Genomic DNA, 27,337 nt, shown 5'->3' with positions numbered 1-27,337 from the left:
TAGCAATTTTTGCAATAACAGGACCCTATTTGCACAAATTCACAAAAGCAGGACCCTGGTTGAAAGAATGTAATTTAACGCTTATTTTACATTCACAAATTATGAGTAGTTTTTTCACAATTTTTCAAAAACAAGACCTTTCACAAAATGGCTGGACAGACCCCTGATATTCGTAAATTGTGAAATAAAAAATATGTCTACTACTGCTTCACTGAAATTCTTGTATTTTGAGATTTTCTTAAGAGAATTCATATGCACCCAGTCTTCCCCACTAGCGGGATAAGATCGGATGATTTGGTGGTGAACTGACAAAAAAAAATATTTGCAAAAGAAGTAGGGCAACTACCAATTTTCAAATGATATAATGTTCACAACTAAACAATGAATATCTTGATTAAACTGTTAACAGTTTAGCTCTAACAGGCCTTCGAATCGTAACTACCCGATCTATAACTATAGTTTAATATGATCAAAAACAGGAAACAAGATTCTTAATAACGGACGAGAATTAAGAACAGAACAAGTTTATATCTAAGATATAGCTCAAAAAATATAAACTAAAAGAATAATTTTATTTAATATCTCAGTGGACGAATAAGCCTTCTCAAGCTTATGGGTGACTTTCGCCCGATTGATGATGGATGATCTAGAATCGATCGAGGCCATAAAATGGATACATACTACACATTTCCGACCATGAATTTGATTGCGCATGCCTATAGGGAACACTCATGTTTACTAAAACCTCAACAAATCCAATAAATTGATTTTTTTTTTCCTGTATGAAATGTAATTTGGTGATTTTTTTTTCATTAGTAGCAATGTTTTTACTGCGGTCTATTATATATATAGAACAAAATTAGCAGTCGTGACAGAGCGACTAAATATAACAAGTGGCGATTAAAAACTATCTGACTGCCGCCAACTGGTCGCCACTTTTTTCGTCGAAATTAAACCACATGTTTATTTTACTATATTTTTCTTAAATAAACGCTGCATTGTTATGAATATTTCATAATGTTCAAAAATAAACCTTGTAATGTTTAGCATATTTTGATAAATGCTACAAAAGAAACGCATTATAGTGAACAGTTTCTTTTTCTTTAATTATGTTTACGATTTTAGAAAGAGTTGCCACATAGTTTAAAAAGACTCTTAAAAATGATACAACTGACCGCTGGGCTAGCTTAATTTTCTAACTTTCTTTCATACTTTCTGCTCATACTTTTCACTACTATGACTTTCAAACAAATGCCGAATGCAGAAAATACCAACTCACACCGCTTTGTAAGAAACTTTATTCTAGTGGTGGCAAAGTTTATATATTAATAAATGATTCTTGTTATAATAAATTACTTTTTAACTTGTTATGCCTTTTATGCATATTGTCGTAAACATGTGTGCATTTATAACATAATATTTCATATAAAATGTCCCTTTGATTTATATATCTCATAGAGAACCTTTTAGAGTATTATAAAAATTAAATTAATAAAAAATTTGCAAGTTGCAATTCTTTTTTACTTAATAAAATCTTAACTAATAAGAACTAAAACTTTGAAAACCAGAATTTCTGGTAAACCGTTTCCTTATGAACGAAAAAATTACCAAATGAATGGTCTATTTACCATTTATTTTAGATTTTATAACCAGAACTATGGTTTTTATTATTTTTTTCGTGTGAACCATGGACCTCTTGATCATAAATATACACGGGCTTTCAAGAAAGGATACAAAATCTTGGGCAACAGAGGCAGTATGCTGACCGCATTTTTTTCTTTCTGGTTTATACACCATAAAACATTTGGTGGGATCAATCAATATTAATATACCGTTTCAATGTTAGAGATTCTATGTGTAGCCTAGAATATTGAATTGTCATTCATTATTTTGATTATTTTTCCCCAAACGCTATACGGATAGCAGGAGCGATACAACCCATCCTATCTAACTCCAAAATTTTCTCAAAAACAAAAATATTATTAGTATCAGAGAAAAGTTGTCAAAAGTCAGAAATATTCGTTGCTTTAATTTTTTCTAATTTTCATTTCCGGTATTTCACAAAATAAACAATTAAAAACTAACAAAACAATGATTTAACAACTAAAAAAATAACATTTAATTAACAACTAAAAAAACAATTAATACAGTCCCTATTAGTGATCTAGTTAGACATATAACTTGCACAACGCATTACTACACAGACATTTAAAAATATGTTACAAAATATAACATATGTCTAACAACAACAAAAAAGCAAGAGAAAAGATGTCAAGCGGGCATAAAATGGTACATTAATATTTAAAACTACTTTAAATATCGTCCCCAAAATGAGGTGTCGCAGGTGGTAAGTCAGCTGTAATAATCTCTGCACGTGACCTCACAAGGGACTCTTTCTTATTTTTTACCTTTTTTTTATCTAACTATTTAATCTTAAGATTGGAAGGTCGAACCACAAGGTCACACTCGAACAACTTTCATCCATACTGGTAGCACATTAAATTGAACGCATAATACACAGCCATGTATATTAACTAGCCTTTTCTAAGGAAGGAAAGAATGGAAATGCGATTTTTTTTTCTTTCTTTTTGACCCCGCTATTTTTTGAGAGATTAAACTCAAAAGTTCTTTTTTATGATGAACTCGCATTTATATGTAGCTTAAAAATGGCACATTGTTATTATTAACAACTATTTTATAATGCCCACTCAAGAGAAAAAAGAAAAAGAAAAATAACAAACTAAAATTAGTAGTAGTTGCATTTTGAAATTAGAAATAAGAAATTTCACATTTTTTTTTATTAAATTTTAAAATAAAATAATTCGATTATGTTCTTAAATTCTTTGAGAAGGAACGAACGTTAAGAAATAGCTTTTTAACAGCATCTTTATATCGTTTCTAAGAAACATATAATTACAATATTATCTCATCTTTCAAAGACTTCTCGAATTCAATCTTAAGGAGGGGAGAGGAGGCTGTCCTCAAATAAGGCAAGAAATATAGCATTTAATAAGAAATACGATCTTCAATTCATTAAAACTGTTTTTAAAAAGTTGATTCCTAGGAATAAAGAAATATTTTAAATTAAGTTGCATAATACGTATTATTTTGAATATAGTTTTTAAAAACGCGTAATTAGAATATATTTACACTTATCAAAAATGATAAAGTGAAGTGCATATTTTGAATAGTTAAAAAACACAGAACATATAAAAAAAAAAAGTGTTTAGATTGAAAATTTTATTACTTTATCGCAATGAAAAAACTACCATCGTAGTGAATTAGAAGCAGTAAACCAAACTTCTCTATCCTCGTAATTTTTTGCCCAATTAAAAAAAACTACGGAGGGCAAAAAAATGAGAAAAAAAGAAAGATAGTGTGTTTTTCCGTTATTGCTAAAGAGTTGATAGATCTTTAAAAGAATTACATATTAAAACCCGTAGGATCATTTGAGTGTCAAAATATAATACTCATTATCAACTTTAAAAAAATAATAATAAAATATTACATAGCGTATAACAAGTAGTTTTGCCACTTGAGAGTTAAGATAACTAAAAGATAACGTTTCTGACACCGATTCAAATCAAGATTATAGCAGGTACCGTATACTGTTCTTGTACCATGCTAACGGTTATTAATACAAAACGTATCCATGAGCCCTGCGTTAAACATTCGTCGGACTAACCATGGGAAATTTTCTCCTGCTTCATATGTTCATTCGAAAACGTTGCTAACTTGATGAAATAATTAGTCTCCTAGTTGGATTCAAGATTAAAAGAATTATTTTGTCATCTTAATTAGGCCCAAAATAAAAATAATTCTTTTGACTTCTTATTTGGGTTCAAGATTAAAGTATTTTGTTGACTTTTCAATTTGGTTCGAGACTACAAGAATTCTTTGTCTTTTTTGTTGGATTACAAGAATTTGGAACAGAAAATTCATGACCGAAAAAAACATTACGGGCACCGTTGATCAACAAATAAAATAAAAATCCTTTCACAAATATTCAATGAATTGTTAATTTAATGCCAAATAATTTTGTATGCAATTTTATTCTTTTGTTACTTCCTAATCCAAAAATGTTGCTTTTAAGTAATTAAAAGAATTATTTTTCTATCTTAGTTGGGTTTAAAATTAAAAGAATTTTGTCACCTTAGTTGGGGCCCAGATAAAAATAACTCTTTTGACTTTTAAGATTACAAGTATTTTGATAACTTTTTAGACTCTTTTGTTTGGTTACAGACTGCAAGAATTCTTTTTGCCCTTTTTGTTTGATTACATAAATTCGGAAATTGAAACTTCATTACTTGAAATATATCAAGTTAACTGTTGATCAACAAATAAAAAAAAATTAAAATATAAAAATCCTTTCAAGAATATTCAATAAATTGCTAATTTAATGCTAAATAACTTTTGTATGCAATTCAAAATTAAAAATAATTCTTTTGTTACTTTTTAATATAACGACTTACTATTATTCAATTACTTACTAATAAAACTTCCCTGAATAAAAGTATTAAAAAGCTTACTAATTAAACAAAAGTTTTTTCGAAGAAAGTATAAAATAACCTTTACATTTCGAAGAAATAAAGAAGCAAACTCAGGGTTAGTTAAATGAAAGGTCAGAACACTTGCACTTTTACTACTTATTTTAATGAAGCAGATTCAATTAAGGCCTTTACTTCATGAACAATAACCTCAACTTTACAAGCAGCTAAAAAAAAAAAGAACGTAGAATTTTTAAGATAAATGGCAACAGACGGGATTTACCTTTTGATAGTATAGAAAAGTAAATCACGAAGAGCTGCCATCCGGAGAAACAAAATCTAACAACTAACGACTTATAAAAGCCGGAACAAAAAAAGAAACAATAGTTTAAAAGCTAAGACAATAACTCCAGGAAGTACGAGTGGGTGAAAAGGGTCCATCGAAAATAAAAAATAAAAAAAGTAGCCACTAATATAAACTAAAAGAAAAGTTAAAAGTAAAGCCTAGTTCGAGGTCTCTACTAGAAAATTCTTTTTTATCCAAAAGCAGACGAGAAAAGAACGAAAATCGATAAGAACGGTGGACATCTTTACGAATTGTCGCGTCTTTCATGAAAGCAAAAGTTTCTTTTTTTGATTTCTTCACAAATAGAGTTCAAAAATGAGGTCGCTCTTCGAGTAAAACATTCATTCTTAACATAGAACTTGAGTTGAAGATTCGATTCGCACGAAGTCCATTAACTTTATAACTACTGCCAGCACGAAATGTCAGCACAGAAAAATACAGAATTTATTCGTCGAGAAATAAATTTGAAAGGTATTAGATTTATGAAACACTTTTATCTAGTTAAAAATAAAAAGCTTTTTTTCTATTTTTCTGATAAAAAATAAAATCTATCTACACTTTTTGAGAGTTACGGCTTTTAAACTAAAAGCAATATTTAGAAAAAAATATTCCACTACATTATTTAAGCAAAGCTCGATGGATAGTTCGACGGCAAAGGGACTTTAACCCATGATCCGTCTATCACTGAGGATATTTTACGTCAGCACGGTTGCTGGTGAGAGCCAGGAGCAGAATTCGATTCAACCAGCCACCGCTAGGATTCGAACCTGTATCTCCTTACTAGGAGGCAAATGCTCTATCCCCTGAGCTACCGGTAGCTATCAACAGAAAATTAATTTTATGTTTTATAATCAACGTTCAACAGCCGACCCAATTCTGAGTTTACGACTACTATTGTTCAACTCCGTAGCATTGTAATTTTAAACCCAACCCAGAAGACAAGGGAAATCCTAGATCAAGCATTGGCAGAAACTATCCTTCAAACTTTTTGATGGAACTAACCCGCATTTGCGTTACATGGACAAAAAACCACGAAATACGCAAATAGCTCGACAGCAAGGGGACTCTAAACCATGATCCGTCGACCACTAGGGTTGTTTTACATCAGCACTGTGATCTGCGCGAGTCGGGCACAGAATTCATATAAACCAGCCATCTCTAGGATTCGAACCTGGGTCACCGTATTAGGAGATGATCCCTCTATCCCCTAAGCTACTACGAAATAAAGATCAATAATTATGCAATAAAAAAGCGAAATCAATCGAGAACAGGTACTAATTTATTAATGGCAACCGTAAACAAATCGCCATAAATTATTGATGCCAATAATGCTCAATTAATTCTGATAATTTTAGTATTACAGGTATTATGGTAATTGTTGCGCTTTTTAATACTAACTGCACTAATATAGGTATTACTAAACTGTAATAATAAATAGTAATCTGCCGAAAAGGATAGTTATTGGGGAAAACTGCTTGATTGTAATAAATTTTGACGATCATGAGATGGCCTTGATTAACAACATCATGTCAAATGATGCTGATTACTGTTAATCTCTATTTTCGAGCAGTGCTGGCTTAGGGGACAGAGCGCGCGCCTCCCAATGTGGTGACCTATGGTCGAATCCAAGCAATGGCTAGTCGATACGAATTCCGCACCCAGCTCGCGCCGACAACAGTGTTGACGAGAAATATCCTCAGTGGTAGACGGATAATGGGTTTGAGTTACCTTGCCATCAGGCTAACCGTGGGAGATTTTCGTGGTTTTCCTCACCGTGTAATGCGAAAGTGGGTTAGTTCCAGCAAAAAATATTCCCAGAAGGCAAATTTCTCCCAATACTCGATCCAGGAGTTTCCTTGTCTTCTGGATAAGGTACAAAACTACAAGGCTACGGAGTTGAACATTTGTAGACGTAAATTCAAAATTGGGTCAGGTGTACAGCGACGGTTATAAAATAATATAAAATATTAAATCTTTATTTTCTGCTTTGTGCATGATTCGTAGCTAGAGATTAAAGCTGTGGAGTCAGTAGTTGAAATGTTCGAATCCAACTCCGACTCCGGACTTTTCCAAGAGATTGTTTCCGATTTCGAACATTAATCAATTAAATTTTTCCCAAATTGCAAGGAAATATATTAATTGTTACGATATCATCTAAAGTAACTTAATATTATTAATTTAACTGATAATTTCATTGCTGTATTTTCTACCTACTCTGATAATATTAGAATAGATAAGCAGATTTATATCTAATCTTTTCTCGCTAGTTATAAGCCATGCAAATACATCTGACCTCAACAAATCGAGTATTACTCATAGTACCGAATTCACTAAGATGAGAAAATATTCTAAAAAAATAAAGTGCAATTTTTGCACTTACGAATCCTAAGATGAAAAATTATAAAATAAAATATGCAAATACATCTGACCTCAAATCGAATATTACTCACAGTACCGAATTAACTAACATGAGATTGAGAAAAAATAAAGCGCAATTTTGCACTTGCGAATCCTAAGATGAAAAATCATAAAATAAAATATGCAAATACATCTGACCTCAAATCGAGTATTACTCACAGTACCGAATTTACTAAGATGAGAAAATATTGAGAAAAAATAAAGCGCAATTTTTGCACTTACGAATCCAAAGATGAAAAATTACAAAATAAAATAATTTTAAAACATTTTTAAAAAAAATAATTAAAAAAATTATGTTTTTGCACGAAAAATTAAGAAATAAATTATTAAATGTAACTGATAAAAGTCGAGTTCCTATACTGTCAGTTAATTTTCCAGATATTTTTTTATTTTTTATAAATTTTATTTTAAAATGTGCTGCAAGAATTTCTTTTAAAATTTTTAAAGAAAGCAGATAAAAAGTCCGTAGATAGGTTGTTCTCTAATATTAATAATAACATTAAATAAATGGCCGACTTTTCATTTGCTTTCTTTATAAATTGTATAAGAAATTCTTTCAACACATTTTAAGATAAAATCTAGATAAAATGAACATAATATCTGGAAAATTAACTGAGAGTATATGAACTCAAATTTCATAAGTTACATTTAATATTTTATTTCTTACTTTTTCGTGCAAAAGCATAAAAAAATGTCGTTTTCTAAAATATCTCAAAATTATTTTATTTTATAAGTGAATTTCCCATTTTTCACACGCATTACAGAAAAAAAAAAGCTCATTGACTTACATTATAGTAAATCTATATTTTTATTAATTTTTATAATTTAAATTATAGTAAAAATATAGTAGTATAGTTAGTATATTAGCTTCGCAAATATGTGAACTGCGAGTCAAAAAGGTGATATTTAGATGAGATAAAAGCATATAAAATGGGCTGAAAGCTTTCTGGTCAATCTAATCAGTAAAAAATATGAACATATTGCAATGCATTCTCTTTGAATACAGTAGTTTAATAAATGTGCTTTGATTTTAATAAAAACATGAAAAAAAGATATGCAAAACTAAGTACACAAGGCTTTAAGAAATAACAATACCCTTAGATAATAGATTTCCTAAAAATAAAACCACAACCATCTGCGATATAATAATTACACAGAATAAAACCACAACCATCTCCGATACACGACCTGAAAAATTAATGTTATTTGTTCTCAACTCCATCAACTAACTCCCACGTATTGCAGATTTTATACCGGTGTTTCACTATCGAAACAGATGCAATTTACGAATTGAATGCTAAATCTTTCTGAGAAATGTTTGGTTAAGATATATATTACATGTGCGTGTATAACTCTATAAAGGGGATTTATCCGTGTTAGGATATTGCAATACAGAAACACGGAATACAGATAAATATTTATGCGTTGTTCGATTATTTTCAAGAGCGCAATTAAAGTTCAAGTTGAGCGTAACACTAATTTTAATTATCTAATCTCAATTATTCTTTACTAAAAATAAAAGACTTGAATCATATAAAAAACTTAATGACCATTCAATTTTTTTTTTCCATTTAAATTTATGTTACAAGAGAAAAATTTTATTTATTATCAAGCTCTTTCTTATACTAAATTCATTTTAAAGTAACGGTAAATATTTACAATATTTACCGTTTGTCAAAAAAATAACTAAACTACATTCGACAAACTAATAAAAATTTACATAATCAAAAGTTTTTCTTTATAATCTATAAATATGAGAATAAGTTGTCTGAATAAACACGAATTTCAAACCTTACATAATATAAAACCTTTTTGGAAATAATCGCTGTAATAACCGTTGCATAAAAATCGGGGTACAGTACATAAGTGGAAGAAGGTGCTAAGTGACATTTTAATGTAAGGGTGCACAACCTATCGACCTTTAAGAATCAATGGGTGGTACCTTGAGCTCCAACAAAAATTAATTGGGAAGAACTATATAATTTAGCATATTTTTAGTGATTTCTTTCTCATTTTCTTTAACCCAAACAAGCAAAATAATAACTAATTTTTCCACAGAAAAAGTTAAAAGTCTGAAGCAATTAAATTTTATTAAAGGAAGCAAAATTAAGTATCTCCGTAGGTATTTTAAAATTTAGAGAAAAATGAAATCAGGAAAACCTAGAACAAACCATGAAATTTCAAATGCTGAATCTTTTTATTTATATATTTATTTATTATAATTTTACGATAATTTGAAAAACAAAATCAACATTTGACGCCTCATAATTTACTCTAGGTTCATCTGAACTCCTTTCATTAAACCTTTAAACTGCCGGGATAGCCTGGTCGGTAGGGCGCTGGGCCCATGTCCGAGAGTTCGTGTGTTCGAACCCCGGCGGCCGAACTCCCCGTGTAGTAAATGGTGACTGATGCACGTTAAATCTGTTGAGTCGCAAAAATCATCCATGTTCCCATAACAAATCAATACCTCTGTGGATAATAGATTGGAGATCGATTGTTCTCTGATTCAGGTCAAAATTACGATCTGTGGATGAATGAATGGATGTATGAATGGGTCCGCCCTATAAAACGGGCTGTGACGAGTGTGTGGCTGTAGACGAATTCTTGGCCATAGGATGGCGCCACTGAAAGGACAAGAAACGCACACTCTGCCTTAAACTTGCTCAGTTTCACCAAGCAGGCTTGCCCCTGTGGCAAGTGACATTAGAAACAACAACAACCTTCAAACTTTAAATTACTTATGAAAGTGAAAGAGAATTCTATCTAAAGAGTATCTCCAGCGGAATAGTGTCCTTTTATCGCTTCCCTTGTTTACGAAATAACCACTGTAAACAAAGATTAGTAGATAGCAAATCGTTAGTTATAAAGTAATTATTATTTAATTACAACACATAATAGCAGTTATTAAAAAAATTAGCGTTAAACGTTTGATATTTCATTTAGAAAGAAATAAGGGCACCCACATAAGAGAATTTTATTATACTGTTCTAAATAATTTTACTCAAAATCTTTATAATCAATGTCAATCAAATAAATTTATTTCATATATTATTTCATATAATAAATTTATTTCTTATATTTATTTAGACCAGCCGCTCCCAATTTCTCTCGGCTAGTTTCGGAAACTACGAAACCCTAAATAATCAACCTTCTTTCGGTGGAACCCCGACATTATAAATTAAGTTTATTAAGTTTGAGCGAAATCGGCAGAAAGAGAAAATTAATTTTTTGAAAAAGAAAAAAAAAGAATCGCATATAATAAAAATTCCATTTCTCAGGAACTGTTCGACCAATTTCTTTCAAATTGGATAAACGAATTTTATAATTGAGTGCTAAAATGTTTTAATTCGCTTAAAAAGTTCTTGAGATGTAGCAAAATAGGCAAAAAGTAAAATTATTGTGAAGGAATCCAAACCTAAAAACGCCCCAGAGACCAAACTATGGGGACCTTATTTCGCAGACTGTGGCTACCCGTTTTATTTTGGGTGTCAGAAATCTAAATCCAGGAGAGAAAAGAAAGTTACTGGCAAGAGATATTCAGAGAAAGGTAAAAGGTGATCAGAGAAAATATATTTTTGTGTCTGATTTCATGGCTTAAAGTATCGTTTGATCAAAATTAATTAGCATATTTGAGGTCCCCCCCCCTTAATTAAGATTGAGTTCCATCACATGAAGATCCGATCACAAGATCAAAAGTTATTCGGGTTGTTTGGTAAATTTATTTATTTAGTACTGTATACATTCAGTTTCAGATTNTCATATATTATTTCATATAATAAATTTATTTCTTATATTTATTTAGACCAGCCGCTCCCAATTTCTCTCGGCTAGTTTCGGAAACTACGAAACCCTAAATAATCAACCTTCTTTCGGTGGAACCCCGACATTATAAATTAAGTTTATTAAGTTTGAGCGAAATCGGCAGAAAGAGAAAATTAATTTTTTGAAAAAGAAAAAAAAAGAATCGCATATAATAAAAATTCCATTTCTCAGGAACTGTTCGACCAATTTCTTTCAAATTGGATAAACGAATTTTATAATTGAGTGCTAAAATGTTTTAATTCGCTTAAAAAGTTCTTGAGATGTAGCAAAATAGGCAAAAAGTAAAATTATTGTGAAGGAATCCAAACCTAAAAACGCCCCAGAGACCAAACTATGGGGACCTTATTTCGCAGACTGTGGCTACCCGTTTTATTTTGGGTGTCAGAAATCTAAATCCAGGAGAGAAAAGAAAGTTACTGGCAAGAGATATTCAGAGAAAGGTAAAAGGTGATCAGAGAAAATATATTTTTGAGTCTGATTTCATGGCTTAAAGTATCGTTTGATCAAAATTAATTAGCATATTTGAGGTCCCCCCCCCTTAATTAAGATTGAGTTCCATCACATGAAGATCCGATCACAAGATCAAAAGTTATTCGGGGCGTTCGGTTAATTTATTTATTTATTTGGTACTGTACCTATACATTCAGTTTCAGATTTGAAAATCAAAATTAATCAAAAATGTATAAGTTTTAATTTTTAACTTGAACAGCAAAATAGAGAAGAAACTTAAATGTTGAAAAAAAATAGTGTTTATAAAAATGTAAAAAATAGTGCTATAAATAAACAACACAATCCTAAATCCACTGTAATTTATTTAATATGCACCCACACAAAGAAATTAATAAAAATAATAGAAATCGAAGCATTTTACTTGTTCGATATTTTTCTTTCTACACTGTTATTGTACTTACATAAAATAAAACTATTGAAAGATTATAACTACTTAAAAATTGGAGAATAAACTACTTCTGGCTTTCTCAATTCGAAAAACCAAAAAGTAAAAACTGAATTATAGATAATTTATTTTATATTTCAACAAAACATTTGTTATAAAATTTCAAAAAAATTATATACTCGCTTCTTTCAGGAAATCTTAAAAGAACATCAACTTGTACAGTGATTATATTGATTTCAGAAGGAAGAAAGATTACTTTTCACTCTCCTTTCCATAGGGGGGGGGGGACNGGGGGGGGGGGGGAGACATTTTGTATCTTTATTAAAGTTTCAAAGCAGGTTCACTAAATGTAATTAATACGCTAAGAAATTTTCATTTTGTTCTTCATTCTAGCATATTGATCACTGGAACATTAAAACGGATTAAACTTTTATTTATCGACAATAATGTAATTAATTTTTATGTCAATAAGCGGTTTATCTATGTTTTTAACATTTATCAATAATAGTTTAACGATAGATTTGTATCCAAACAATTAGCGATAGTTTTTCCTTATAAAGCAATGTATTCGTGTCAGGCTCTAATTTTTTTTCTCTTTTTTTTTTTTTTTTTTTGAAAGGAAAAAAAAGCAATGCTCTTAAAACTTAAGTATGAAATACTAAATCACTAAACCTTTATACAATACTACTTATAATTGAAAATAACACAATTAAGTGCATTTTTTATTCAAATATTATTAATGCCAACTTAAATGTATTTTTTAAATTAAAGATAATTCGTTAAACATTCCGAAAGCCGATAGCAGATGGCAAATGCTTCTTTTTAAGAAATGCAAACAGCTATCCAAACAGAGACCTTAACATTCCACTATATAGAGTTATCTAAACATAGAGAGCTTAACATCCCACTATAAAGAGTTATTCAAACAGAAATTTTAAATTCCACATTAAAGATCTATCGAAATAGAGAGCTTAATATTCACTCTAAAGTATCCAGAGAGCTTAACATTCCACGATACATATAGAACTATGCAAACAGAGAGCTTAACATTCCACTATATAGAATTATCGAAACAGATATCTCAGCATTCCACTATAAAGAGTTATCCAAGCAGAGAGCTTAACATTCCACTGCATAGAATTATCGAAACAGAGATCTTAGCATTCCACTATAAAGAGTTATCCAAACAGAGAGCTTAACATTCCACTATATAGAATTATCTAAACAGAGATCTCAGCATTCCACTATAAAGAGTTATCTAAACACAGAGCTTAATATTTCATTTTATAGAGTTACTTAAACAGAGAGCTCAACATTCTACGATATATAAAAATTATCCAAACAGAAAGCTTAACATTACCCTCGATAAAGTTATTCAGAGAGTTATTGCTAGTTTAAAAACAAAAAAAAACAAAACAAATAGACTGATAAGGAACGGATTAACATCTGTTCATTAAATTATTGCGAATACTAGCAATAATAATATTTGCTATTTATTTTCCAAAATTTTAGTTCTTAATGTTCTCATAATTTAGTTCTTCCCATATTTAGTTTAAATTTGAATTTTAAATCAAAACAATTGTTGTTTTTAAGGGCGTTAATCCTTTTATTACATATTAGGGACATTTCATAAAAATCACAATTAACTAATAATTAAGAACTAGTCTTTTATAAGAGAAAATTCCATAGATAACTCATGTCATAAAATAAATAAACCATCAATAGCAAATCTTTAAAAGAAAAAAAAAATGCATTGCGCTTATTTATAAAGAAAGTAAAAAACGCACAATGTGAAAGTTCATCGTAGAGTTAGCAAATATTTCAAAAATAACAAGCTTATTGGACACAAACATAAATCTTCCAGTAAACTTTTTAACAAAGTCTAATATGGTCTTTAGGTAAAAATGCCTTCTGACAAGTCAGAAGAAAAATTCTTCCGCACCATCATATTTCCAACAAAAAGATGAGAAAGTGTTCCAAATTAAATGGTGGCACGCAAAGCTGCCACTCAAAACTCTAGATTAGATGCCATCTAGATTGTGGCTCACCAGAAGCACCTAGCAATATGTACGATGGAATCATTCATGTCATCGAAATGAAATATGAGCTGAGTTTTAGTTTTTAACATATAAGGGCGTTGGTCATTTCCTATCTCTGACCAACCTTATGAAATTTCTTTAGCTGTGCATGAATAGTAGTTCATATAGTAACATCGAGTATAATTGGGATTTAAAATGCGCCATGAAAATATAATTCATGCATTAAATTTCATATTAAATACAGTAGAGAACCGATTATCCGGAACGATCAGGACTATCGCTATTCCGGATAACTGATTTTTCCGGTTTTCTGAATCGCTGCAAAAAGCCGTTTTTTTAGTGTTAAACCCAAGTAAAAAAAATAAATATTTGGAAATAATCTTAAAAATAAGAAAAAACGATGAGGCAATACACTAATGATTATTTCTGAAATGATGGTAAGGTAAACATCTTTAAAAAAAAGGAAGTAAAATCCTATGAGGAAAAAAAATTTTTTTTAAAAATTGCGGGAAAATTTATAGAATTTCGTTCCGGTTTTTTGGCTTTCCGGTTTTCTGATTTCCGGATAACGGGTTCTGTACTGTAGTTTGAGAAAGAAAAGAAATTTTCTAATTATTTAGATTAGTTTGTCAATGCAGATATTTTTTACCGCAATCGGAGTCATTTTTTGCTTACGTTTACAATCAAATTCACAAACTCGGAGTCATTTCTGCTTACGTTATGTTAATATCATATGATAATACAGAAATTTTAAATTGGTTTTTTAAAGTGGAGGGGTCATTTTTCAGTGAAACTTTACTCAGACATATTAAATTGCAAAATGAAACATTAATTTATTACACTTTTGAAGAAAGTAAAACTCGCTTTTATATATTTCATTCTATACAAAGTATAGCAATAACAGCAAAACTCAATTACTGAGTGCATAAATCAGTTACCCACTTACTCAAAAATAATAAGGATTTATAGGAAAAAAAATCATACCTAATGATAAACTTGTATATTTATTTTTCAAATAAATCGTAGTTCTAAAACTACAAATTTGTTTTCGTGAATTTAGTGTTTTCCTATCTTTTAAGTGAAAATTTTTAAAACACAAAATCTGTTGCGAGTTTACATAGCACTAACTAACAAAACTGAAGTGTAACTGGCTAATTATTTTAATGACGTTAGTATCAAACAGACGTTAAACTCTTAAAACAACAAAGGTGGAAATTAAAAAATAATAAACAGTATAAATAACAAAATTCTGCACCAGTTTTTGAAAATATTGTCTTCCTTAGCACGAAAAGAATAGTAAATAAGGATATCAAAATTAATCAAATAGGATATTACATATAACCCACCTGGATATTGACTTAAGTCATTTGGGTAACAGAAGAGCAAATTTGTGACCACTTTGTCAGGGGAACCATCGTAGGTGGGCCAAAGTTGCTCCCACAGTTAGGACAGATAGTACAGTATTTATATTAGTATGATATTTAAAGAAATAAAATAAAAAAAATGAAAAACGGTATTTTAGACTTGTATCGGTTTGAAGGAAAGCAAAACTTAAAAGCAATTTTTTCCGCGAAAATTTCTAAAAGCATATCATAACTAACTGTTCTTCTTAACCCCCTTCCTTCTCGCTCCCGTGAAAATGACGGCGTGAGGTTTCACTCTCTATTTCTCGCTCCCGTGATATTGACAGGCTCCAGCCCGTGTTCAGTAGTAACGCGCCAATAAGAATAAAACTAATTCATTTCTTTTGTCCGGGAAGCATTTTATTTCACATTTTACACACCAGATGGCAGTACCAGGATATTTTTAAGGTAATTGTTAGTTCATTTTAAACTAGATGTTAGCACTAATCAAATACGTAATACAAACACAAAAGCCAAAAAAAAATAGGCAATTTTATGACCGTTTTTTTTGAAAATTAACCGATTGCTATGGGGTTAAGGAACAAATTCTACACAGTTACTGATTAAGTTAAAATAATTAAACGTTGTGAAAATATTTTCAGTTAATGTTTTCTTCAATATGTTTCTATTAATTTTCTCAATAGATAATTAATCAACTATTAACTAAATACCAACTGAAAACATAACATATTTTTATTGGTTTAATATCGTTTAATGAATTTAGAGTGATATTGGTACCAGTTAGAAATCTGCGTTAAAAAATATTTGCTGTTACGTGTCTTAAAAATCCGATTAAGAAATGATTTAAAATTAAGCAATGCCAATTAAACAGAACTTATTTTGTGTGTACATTATCACCTGAAGAAAATAGCAAATAAAAATATTCGTATTGATTTCACTTAATGAAAGAAGCAGTAAAATATAAAATATGAAATGACAAATTTGACTTTAAACTAATTTTCACAATGAAAGATAAAAACTATTTACATTCCCAAGAGTATGGATTACCAGCTGAACTTATTTTTTGATAATTGTTTAATTATAAAACAAGCATGAAAAGGAAAAAACATATAAAAAGAAAAGCAAACCTTTAAATCAAGCAGAAAAAAACATCTGTTCTACCACTTAAATGACATTGACGAGAAATATAAGATGTCTTCACTTCCTCATAAAAGAATTTTTTGCTTCGACGATAAAAAAATAATGTTAAAATATTTTTTTGTGAAACTAAAAATATTTCTTCTAAAAGCGTAAATATCACATGGTTACTAGTGAACGGTTTTAGCTGTCAATTTGTGGTAATTTTTTTTATTTATTTCAAATATTCAAATTTTATTTTACTATGAAATGAAGTGAAGAAGTTTACATTAAGAATGAGATTCGATTTGAATAAAAAAGAAGATAAGTTTATAACCAACAGAGGAGTCATTGTGATTGTGAATCAACATAAAACGTGTCTTAGGTTGACTTATTGTTTACAATTTTTCTGTAGTATGGTAAACCATCTGATACAAATTATAGTAAAAGAATTTGTTGTTCCAGGAAAGTTTCTTTTATTTATTTATTTTAACAGACATTTAACTTTGTTTTGAGTTGGACCTAGAGGTCCAAACATGATCATTTACTTTATTACTACTGTTGTTTTTTTGCTTGCATTAAAGAGCTCATGAACAAACAAATATGTTCATTCTTCCATTTACATCAGGCAAGTCACACTCGATTTCGAATGAAGTCTAAATTTAAAATTATTGAACACAAAACGGTCCAAAATACAAAATAAATTTGAAAAATGAACATTAGCAGTATTAAACTAATAAAAATTGTTGTCCTCTTACAAAATGCATACGAAATACATGATTCGTAAGAAAATTAAAGTATGTTTGATGGGTAATACAGTTTTAGGAGTAAGAAATCAAGTCATTTTTTTCCTTATCTTTTCATGCGTTTTTTACGGGGAGAGGGCAGCATTGCTATTTTTTAATTACTTTTACAAAGGTGGTTGTAATCTAAATCTATTATTGACCTAATCTATCCATTTATTGATCTTTTTGATGAATTTATTGATCTTTTTGATGATCTTCTCGAAATGAAAATTTCGACGTAATTATTTTTTATACTTAGCCTAAGGAGCATTTGCCATTTTATAGAATGCCTAAACTTTATGTACAAAGTCTAGATAAAGTATAATAATTTTAATAATAGCATAATTTTTTTATATTTAGCCTAAGGAGCATTTGTCATTTTATAGAACGAATAAGCCTTACATACAAAGCTTAGATAAAGAATAATAATTTTAATATCCCATACTTAGGCTAAGGTGTATTTGCCATTTTACGGAACGCCTGCATTTGCCTAAAAAATGTATGTAATAATATATGTCATACTTCATACTTAGAATAAAAATGTTATGTTAAATGAATGCCTACATTTCCCTATATTGACAATAACATATCTTCATATATCACGTGGAAAAAAAGTAATACATCCATGAAAAATAATAAAAGAGAAATTTAAAAAAACAGTATTAACACAAAACATCAAATTTAAAATAAATTATTCTAGAACGTCCTGCGAACACCATGGCATTTTTTTTTCTTTCCAAATTGTACAAATTATAGCATTCCACTAAAGTGTTAACCCTTCCCAGCACAAAGCGTTGTTCTCTGAAGAACTAAATCGTTTATCTTCTATCCAAAGTGACTTTGGTTAAAAAGTTATAAAATTATGGGAAATTTCCGAGGGCGGAAGGTAAAGATGAGATCTGATCACGCGAAGAAGAGCTTAGCCGTGTTCGCTTTCCCAAAAAACCGGTGGTGTATGACATCTTCACGAAGAACAAAGAAAGTGACAATCTTTGTTCCACTGACTTATTGCTCGACATCTTTTTTGAGATGTCGTGGTTACGGGCTTAGTAGAAGATGCCATTGGGGACAACTTTCTAAGCTTATTTTTTTTGGCTGTTACACGAGCGGTTCCTAAATAGTGTTCCGTGGAACTCTAGGGTTCTGTGAAAAAGTTAAAAGGGTTCCGTAAATTAGTACTTTTTTATTACCAGTGATGTTTTTTCAAATTTCTGATTATAATTAAAACCAACCCATAATTCATAATTTATTTAATCTATCGAAATTTTGAGTCTTATGAAATTATTTGAATTACGCAGATTTTCTGCAAATTTGTCATTTCATCCTTTTGACGCAGAATTTTCATTCATATATATTAAATATATTTTTCATTATTTTATATTGATTTAGGTCAAAATAAGTAAAAAATATTATATTTAGCATTTTAATGATTTGTAGATATCAAATACAGCAAAAAACACCTGTGCCTTTTTCTGAGTTAATAATAAAATCTTCCAAACATGGCTCACTTCCAAGCAACTATTTTTTTAAAATTTGCATTTATTTGCAGTTATTCAGATCTAAGCGAAACAGTTATTCATAATTGAAATTTCTTTTAACTTACAAAATCAGTTATTGATAACTTTTTGAATAAGAATGAAAAAAAAAAATTCACTTATATATTTTAAAGAACACCGGCGTGTCATAGACTATCACGGATAAAAATTTATAAAATTATAATTAAAAAAAATCTAATATTTTTTTCTAGCAAAGGAATCAGTTCATGAATCAGAATAGCTAACAAATGAATCAGTTTTTAAATTTTAGGCAATGGTGATTAAATATTCTTATTCGATCGAATTGAAAAAAATAGGAATACCTCATTACAACTGACTGATTTCACAACCAGAAAATAACGCCGAATAGCATTGCTCACACCAATTAGAGAACTAATGGGGGAAAGATATTTATAATCAGCCAAAAAAGAGGGAAAGAGTAATAAGTTGAGGAACACATTACGGAGATTTACGCCTCACGCCCACGTTAAATGCACCGTCATAAATTGCAATCAGCATTTCCCCAATAAATTGAGGATTACAAATCTGCACAAATTTCTCTCAGTGACAACCGCCCAATTTATCACGACCGTTTCATTTATGTTGAACAGTTACTTGGAGGATTCCTCTGCTCGGACATTTCAAAAATCAATTTTTAATATATATATATATTTGTGTATATTTGTGTATATTTTTAATATACACAAATAATAAAATAAAATAATATAAAGAGAAAACTATAAATGGGAAAATCCAATAGTCTTCCTCAAGACACATCTATTGGAATAATTCAATGCGATATTTCTGAATAAAGAATAATTATCCTAAGATAAAAATTATTCTTTATATGTGTCTAATATATATATATATTAAATAATAAACACGATGCAATAATGCATCAGGGTGTCTTCATTTATATGTTGAACAATTATTTGGATGATCATATAGATCAGACATTTTAAAAATCAGTTTTTAAAATACCTATTAAATAATAAACACGGTGCAAATATGTATCAAAATCTCTTCCTTTATATATTACTTGAATGATTCCATTGATCGGACATCTCAAAAATAAATTTTTAAAATATATATATTAAGTAATAAACACGATGCAAAAATGCATCAGGGTGTCTTCATTTATATGTTGAACAGTTATTTGGATGATCCTAAAGATCAGACATTTTAAAAATCAATTTTTAAAACACCTATTAAATAATAAACACGGTGCAAATATGTATCACGATCTCTTCTTTTATATGTAACTTGAATGATTCCATTGATCGGACATCTCAAAAATCAATTACAAAAACCAGGTCAGAAACTAATTTTTAAAAAACGCAAATTCAAACGTTATCCGTTTAAAATACTTCATTTAGAAAAAACAACAAATTTAAATTGATTTTAATGAAAAAAATTAGTTAAAAAATGTGTGAGATTTTAAAAGATTACACGGTAATTCATCTTTGAATTACTTTAAAAATATTAGCGAGTTTAAAAGAGCTAAACCGTAAAACAAGAATTAATAGAAAAATGCTTTAGGATCAAAAGCTAACACGTCAAAAACCTGAAAAACATATATTTTTTAACTTTTTACGATTATTCATATCATTTCATAAAACAATTAACGAACGGAAATTCATAGCTAAAACAACGATCCTAAAACCACTTAAATATTACATATATAATATTCAATTTGAATAAATTAAAAGAATAAAGATTAAAGAGGAGATTTTTTTTTTATCAAAAAGAGGAGAAAGATGACACTTGAGAGATTTGATTGAGGGTCCTTCAAAATATATAATCATCCTATTGAAAAGCTACCTAAGCCCTTCTACTAACACTCTCAACAAGTTTTTGATGGATGAAGGTTTGCAAGGTGAGAAGAGACAGATATGCAAATATGTAAACGTCACCCGAACAGAGCTATTTCTAAACTAAATAAACAATTTCGTATTTTGGTATATTATCATTCGAAAATTCACAGTTAACAGTTAATGTTCTCTAATAAAGAAATAAATATAAGGAAACTTAAACAATTATGATAAAAATTATGATATTGCAAACTTAGATAACTATATTTTTTTCTTAAAAAATATCTCATATCTACAGAATTAAAAACGCGCTCAGTTTTAGTACCCATATTAATATACAATTAACTACCTTAATAACTAACTATTTTAATAATTAATTTCTAATTACGTTAACATGTAATTAACTAAATGGCATACTAAAAATATACTACAGTATTTTATTTTATAATCGTCGTTACATAGTCGACCCAATTTTGCATTTACGACTATCAACGTTCAACTCCATAGCCTAGTAATTTTGAACCCATTCCAGAAGACAACAGAACTTCAGGATCAAGTATTGGGACAAACTAGCCCTTGTGGAAGACTTTTTGATGGAACTAACCCGCATTTGCGTTTCATGGAGAGGAGAACCACGAAAACCTTCCACGGATAGTCCGACGGCAAAGAGACTCTAACCCATGATTTGTCTACTACTGAGGATATTTTACGTCAGCACTATTATCGGTTCGAGCTGGGTACGGAATTCGTATCGACCAGCCATTGCTGGAATTCGAACCAGGTTTACCTCATTGGAAGGCAAACGCTCTAAAAAAAATTGCATTACTATTTGTCAGGATTATTTCGTTAACTTAACGTTATAGAAATATTAACGTAATAGTTTTTTATAACGTTTCGTAACGTTATAAAAAACTTCGCATTTTAAAATTATCATTCCAAAACACCTCCTTCAATGGTAAATTATCTCATAAAAATTAAAATCTGAATAATTACATTAATTTTGGAAATAATATTTAAACATTTACCAAAAATTCAATTTGTAATTAATTAAATCAAATTTTTAAAAAACTAATAATTACAATTTCAGAAATGCACTTATTATAATGAATTTATTATAATTAAAAATTTACTAAATTACAAACAAAAAATGTGACACAATTAACCATATTAAATATTATTGACGTAACTACCTAGATTAAAGATGTAAATACTTATAGTAATAAAAAGTACGATAAATATAATATTAAAAATTAAAATAAATTTTAATTTATTCAATTTAAATAATTACATAAAAAATTGTAAAAAATTAGAAGAAACCTTTGAATTTTTATATGATGAATCGTTAAACTTCACTCCTATTAGTTAGCTTTTAATTTCATTGATGTAAATAGCTTTACTGTGCAAGTGCTTTGTAAAAAAAAGTTAATTTCACAAAAACCTAAAAATACGAAAATAAAAATCACAAATATGTAACAGTTTAAACAATGTCTTGTGCATTATCAATGCAATCAAGCCTAACAAATCTTAAGTAACTTCTTATAAAGCAGACTTCGTATAAAATAAAAAAACAAGTTATCTGCGTTTTATATACGTTGTAATTATAGCGTAATTGAAAAATGTCTGTATTCTACTCACTCGTATAAGCTAACTCCATATCTATCTGATTAAGGAACATCAGCGGTGTTTGCTGTTTGCCAAAAATGACGAAGTGGACAATCTCAAAAAAGACAAGTGTCCATCTTCATTAATGAGGTTATCGACAAAAGAAGTAATCCAGACAGAAGGGTTGAATCTTCTGTCCGGTCTGCTGGCGTAAATGTATCATCATATCCTTCCCTAGTGTGATAACCTCATAAATTCGAACCAGATGTCCGGTTAGAATTCGTCAAGAATAGTCACGATTGTGCTTATCAACGTAAAACAAACATTGCTTCCTTTTAAAGACGAGCTTCAGTTTACACAAACCATCAAATATAGATAAATGTCAGAAGAAGGGTATATTTGGGGTAAAGAACTTTTCAACCACAACGGCGTACTTTTGTTCCAGTATTTACGAATAAATCCTTTGATTGGCTGAGAATTTTTAGTTTACATAACATTTCTCACGGTTTAGATGGTGCCATAGCATAGAAGTTTTCTTAAGGGGAACAAGTAGTGAAGAAGCTTATAAGTTATTACTATGCGATTATCCTAGCTTGGCTTGATCTATGCCTAGGATGCCTATGCCTATCAATATATCGTGATATCAATATTTTCCCATATCGATAATATATATATATACATATATACCCAAGCAACTATTTTACCCTAGCCCCAGTTGGGCTCAAAATTGGCACAATATGGGCACATATATTGGCACAATAAATTTTAATGTGAATATTTTAAAATGGATTCTCAATATGNCGGTCACACTTACTGACAATTCTTCTTCAATTTGAAAAGATGTTGCTTCACCTTTTAATATCCTGGAGATTTTCTTCATTGTTTGAAAGCCAGTGTAATAATAAAAAATAATAAAAACTAGAAAAAAATTAACAAAAAATTTAAAAATGCTTTAAAATGCAAAATACGCCCCAAAATTTAAAGAAAATGCCCTATAAATCTCAAAAAATGCTCTAAAGGACAAAAAAATCTCCAAAAATGCAAAAAATGCAAAAAAATGCAAATGTCATCAAAATCCGGGCCTTAGTTATTACTATGCGATTATCCTAGCTTGGCTTGATCTATGCCTATCAATATATCGTGATATCAATATTTTCCCATATCGATAATATATATACTCAAGCAACAATTTTACCCTAGCCCCAGTTGGGCTCAAAATTGGCACAATATGGGCACATATATTGGCACAATAAATTTTAATGTGAATATTTTAAAATGGATTCTCAATATGCAGTGTATATAAGTCTTCAATAAATATAGAGTATAAGATAATTATCAACAGCATTAACGTGTCGAAATGATAGTCAACAACGATAATATCTTGATCCTTAACGACATCAATATTTATCGAACTCGATAATGTCGTGGTAAATATCGATAACAATAATTATCCAGATTCAAATATAGCTGACGGAAGGGATTGTAAAACTTGGGACGTAAATTTATAAAAGGTGTTTGAAAACAAATGCTTAATGACATAACATATATCAATTCTTGTGCAAAGGTACGACCATCTAGGAAAAAAAGCATACTTTAACCAACAAATATTACGAAAATCTACGAAAAAATATAGAGCAACAATAGAGCAGTGGAAAATCCTCATCGTAGTGGAATTTTTCAAGGCGACAAAAAGCAATCCCGACTTAGTTTATCAACAAGAACAAAAAGTAGGATCCATCCCTTAGAATGTTACAAATTAATAAATCAACCACGTGACTGCATAAACGATCTTTTAGAGCGTGCACTAAGAAGAATATAAATGGTAGTAATTAATCTTAGTTCTATCAATACATTAACTACAACTTAAATTTAGAACTGGTTTGTTAATGGGACAGGTGTGTTTCAAGTCATCGGATGATCCAGTATTTCGCATATTATATGATAATGAACGAGACATTAACAAGAATTTTGAACTCGCGTGGAAAAGGACATAAAATTGTTAAAAGATTGTTTGGTTGAATGACACCTTTCACTACTTATGCTGTTTAAATCTTTTAACCGTTTTAATCTGTTTCAACCAGGAAGTTTATTTATTATGCACATTGTATGATGCCTGTAACACAAATAAAAATCGTCAAGGATTAAAAATACAGAAATATTAATGATGATTTTTTTTAAAAAATCACTCCATGTTTATCACATTATCATAAAAAATATTTTATTAAAAATTCAATATTTTATTTGTAAGTTCATAGGAGAGATCTTAATCAGCATAAATATGCTATTGCTTCCTTTAATATTTATATTAACTTCTCTTTTTAAAAAAATTAAGATATAAGTAGTTATGGAATGTATAAGAAACTTTAGTTTAAATTAAAGAAATTATTGTCCCATGTAAGCATTGTTTCTTTAGAAGAAAACAAATAACAAAAATAAGCTAAATGCAAATTAATTCGGTTTATACAATATTTGAATACCCCTTAATATTACTCGTGGTGTGGTTCCTAATAAAAATATTTAAACTGAAAATATTTTCAAAATTAAAATATGTCATCGTGAACACAAAGAATTGAAGTTTGAAACACAAAATCATGTAACTTATATACATACCCCAGCTTTTATTTTAAAGAAAGAAAACTGTTTCCTCAAATTGAATTGATTTTCCAATTGTCATTGGATAACAAACTTTATTGTTTCTGACCAACATTTAGTGATATAAATTTTATCCTCGATGTTAATATATCATTAACTAATCTATAATGTTAATATATGTATAATTAAATAAATTGCCTCCAAACACAATAAATCAAATTATTTTTATACAGCAGAATCATCAAATTCATCTGCTCATAATGAATTCTCCTTAATTAGCACAAACTAATAAACTTACAATAGTTATGATGCAATGTTTTCTTTAAACCAAAACCAAAATTTCTCCCCATATTAGGAAAAGTTCTTTTGATAACCATAAAATGAATGAAAAGTAATTTGATTTTATGTTTCTGTATCTAAATTATATGATTTCAGCATAAATAGATATATGCAATTTAAACAAAAAGAATTAAAATAATTTTTTTTAAATTCCACGTCACAGTTAATCACTAATCACAGTCGTCAATAATTTAACTCCATAAAAAGGTTATTAAATAGATTTACATTAAATTATCAATGTTAAGCACAATAGGCCAGAATAAATTTCAAAGTATACAAAGTCATATAAGGCACACCAATGAGCAAGGAAAATTAATATGTCTCTTTAAATTACATTCTATATACAAATAATTTAAATTTTTGGTGTGATTTAGTACATTAACAAGACATTTCTGTTTAGTTTACATACAAAAGCATTACCTTCTTCAATCCAAGCAATGTTTAATAGTCATATAGTAATGTAAAATAAGTATAATTTGGCCAGATAAATTCTGACATAAATTCAAACCATAAGCCACTTTAGCATGAATATTTAATTTTAATAAATATTAAATTTCTCTCAACTATTATTTCAATTTAATAAGTTTCCTTTACTATATATGTTAATTCAGTTATCTAAAATCTATTATTTTATAATAGTTTTTAGAAGAATTAGTTTTCATTAAATATATGCATTTAACTCCAAATCTTTAAAGCAAAAGATCATATTTACCTATTTAATTAATTATTAAAATGGATAAATTGATATCAATACAATTAATTGATTATCATCTTTAATAGAAAAATTGATTATCATCTTTAATGTAAAATTTTAAATATAAAAATACTTTAACTATAATGACAAAGATTTCATTTTAATCTCTCTTTAATATAAGTACAAACATTTCATTTAAATATCTTCGTAATAGAAACATTCCATTTTAATCACTATATAGTATAGTAAAATCATAAGACAAACATTTTATTTTTATCTCTCATAAATAAAAACATTAAACAAACATCTAATAGTAATTTTTCCATTGTAAAAACATTAAACAAATATTTCATTTCCTACTCTCAATATAATAAAAACATTAGACAATTATTTAATTTTAAACTGTTCACAACAAAAACATTAAACAAACATTTCATTTTAAACTCTCCATATAATAAAAACATTAGACAATTATTTCATTCTCCATAATGAAAACATTAGACGGAACTTATCCTTAAATCTCTCCATAATTTAAGTAAACAAATATATTTTACCGGTTAAACTATTATTTTTAATAATAAAATAGAACCCTTTTAATAGTAATCTAATATTTTATTCAATTTCTCTACAAAGTATTATTTGCTATCTCGAATTGTATAATAATTATTTATTGATTGATTCCAAAACGACACGATTCTCCCTTACTTAAAACTCAGCATAAAACAGTTTCAAAATACCAAATCATGATGATAGCAACATAAAACAAAAAATGACATATCTATTTATTTTAATCGCCAAATGAAGTGCATTTAATTATTTGACAGTTTTTCTGAATGCGATTTACGCACGGCGTGAATACAGGAGGCTCTGCCGGCTTTAGGGTTTCCCCAAGCCGGGCAGAGAGACATTGAAATACGGTGACAAAAAAAAATTCTAATCAATCGTCTAAACTTACCTATATATCCACGATCATATCCACTAGTAACTGCCATTTTATTAATATCCTAAGTTTGCCTAGAGCACATAGTATCTATCCTACTTTCATAAAATGCATATTTACTAACACCACACCCTCACAAATTTACTACTCTCTTACACCTCTAACCATATTTATCGCTCACTCGGGTTCACTTCGCGATGGCCGCTGTGATGCAGGGTTGCTTTATTTCGGACAATAAGTAAAAGCGCCAAACTGTCGCCAAAGAGGAGAAACAGCTGTTCTGTGGTTTCGGTTTTAGTCAATCAGTTAAATGTTATGAAAGAATATAAATAGTTAAATAGAATATTAAATAATTAAATAGAATATAAAAATCAAATAAAATTTTACTGTTTAGCGCTCTATTATATTCAGATTCATGCTTTTATTACAATTTGTAATCAATAAATAAGTAGAAGATGGTATTTTTTTCACAACATTAGGAAAATTAATGTTTAATTATTCAGTTATTTGAGTTTCTTATTGCATTACATACATGTGTACATACATCAG

At 29.1% G+C, this 27,337-nt stretch overlaps 1 protein-coding gene across 1 annotated transcript in view; it reads right to left on the bottom strand.

Moving 5' to 3' along the window:
• Positions 1–27,000, bottom strand: part of LOC107455061 (Myosin 81F) — a 191,188-nt gene extending 164,188 nt beyond the window's left edge. The window contains exon 1 of the mRNA XM_071183863.1: positions 26,804–27,000. Within this exon, the coding sequence (XP_071039964.1) occupies positions 26,804–26,840 (37 nt within the window). The 5' untranslated portion in view covers positions 26,841–27,000. The remainder of the gene's footprint in view (positions 1–26,803) is intronic.
• Positions 27,001–27,337: the final 337 nt, after the last annotated feature.

This window comes from Parasteatoda tepidariorum, chromosome 8, assembly GCF_043381705.1.
Source record: "Parasteatoda tepidariorum isolate YZ-2023 chromosome 8, CAS_Ptep_4.0, whole genome shotgun sequence".
Lineage (NCBI taxonomy): Eukaryota > Metazoa > Arthropoda > Arachnida > Araneae > Theridiidae > Parasteatoda > Parasteatoda tepidariorum.
Note: the sequence above shows the minus strand (reverse complement) of the source record. Positions and strands in the feature narration are given on the sequence as shown.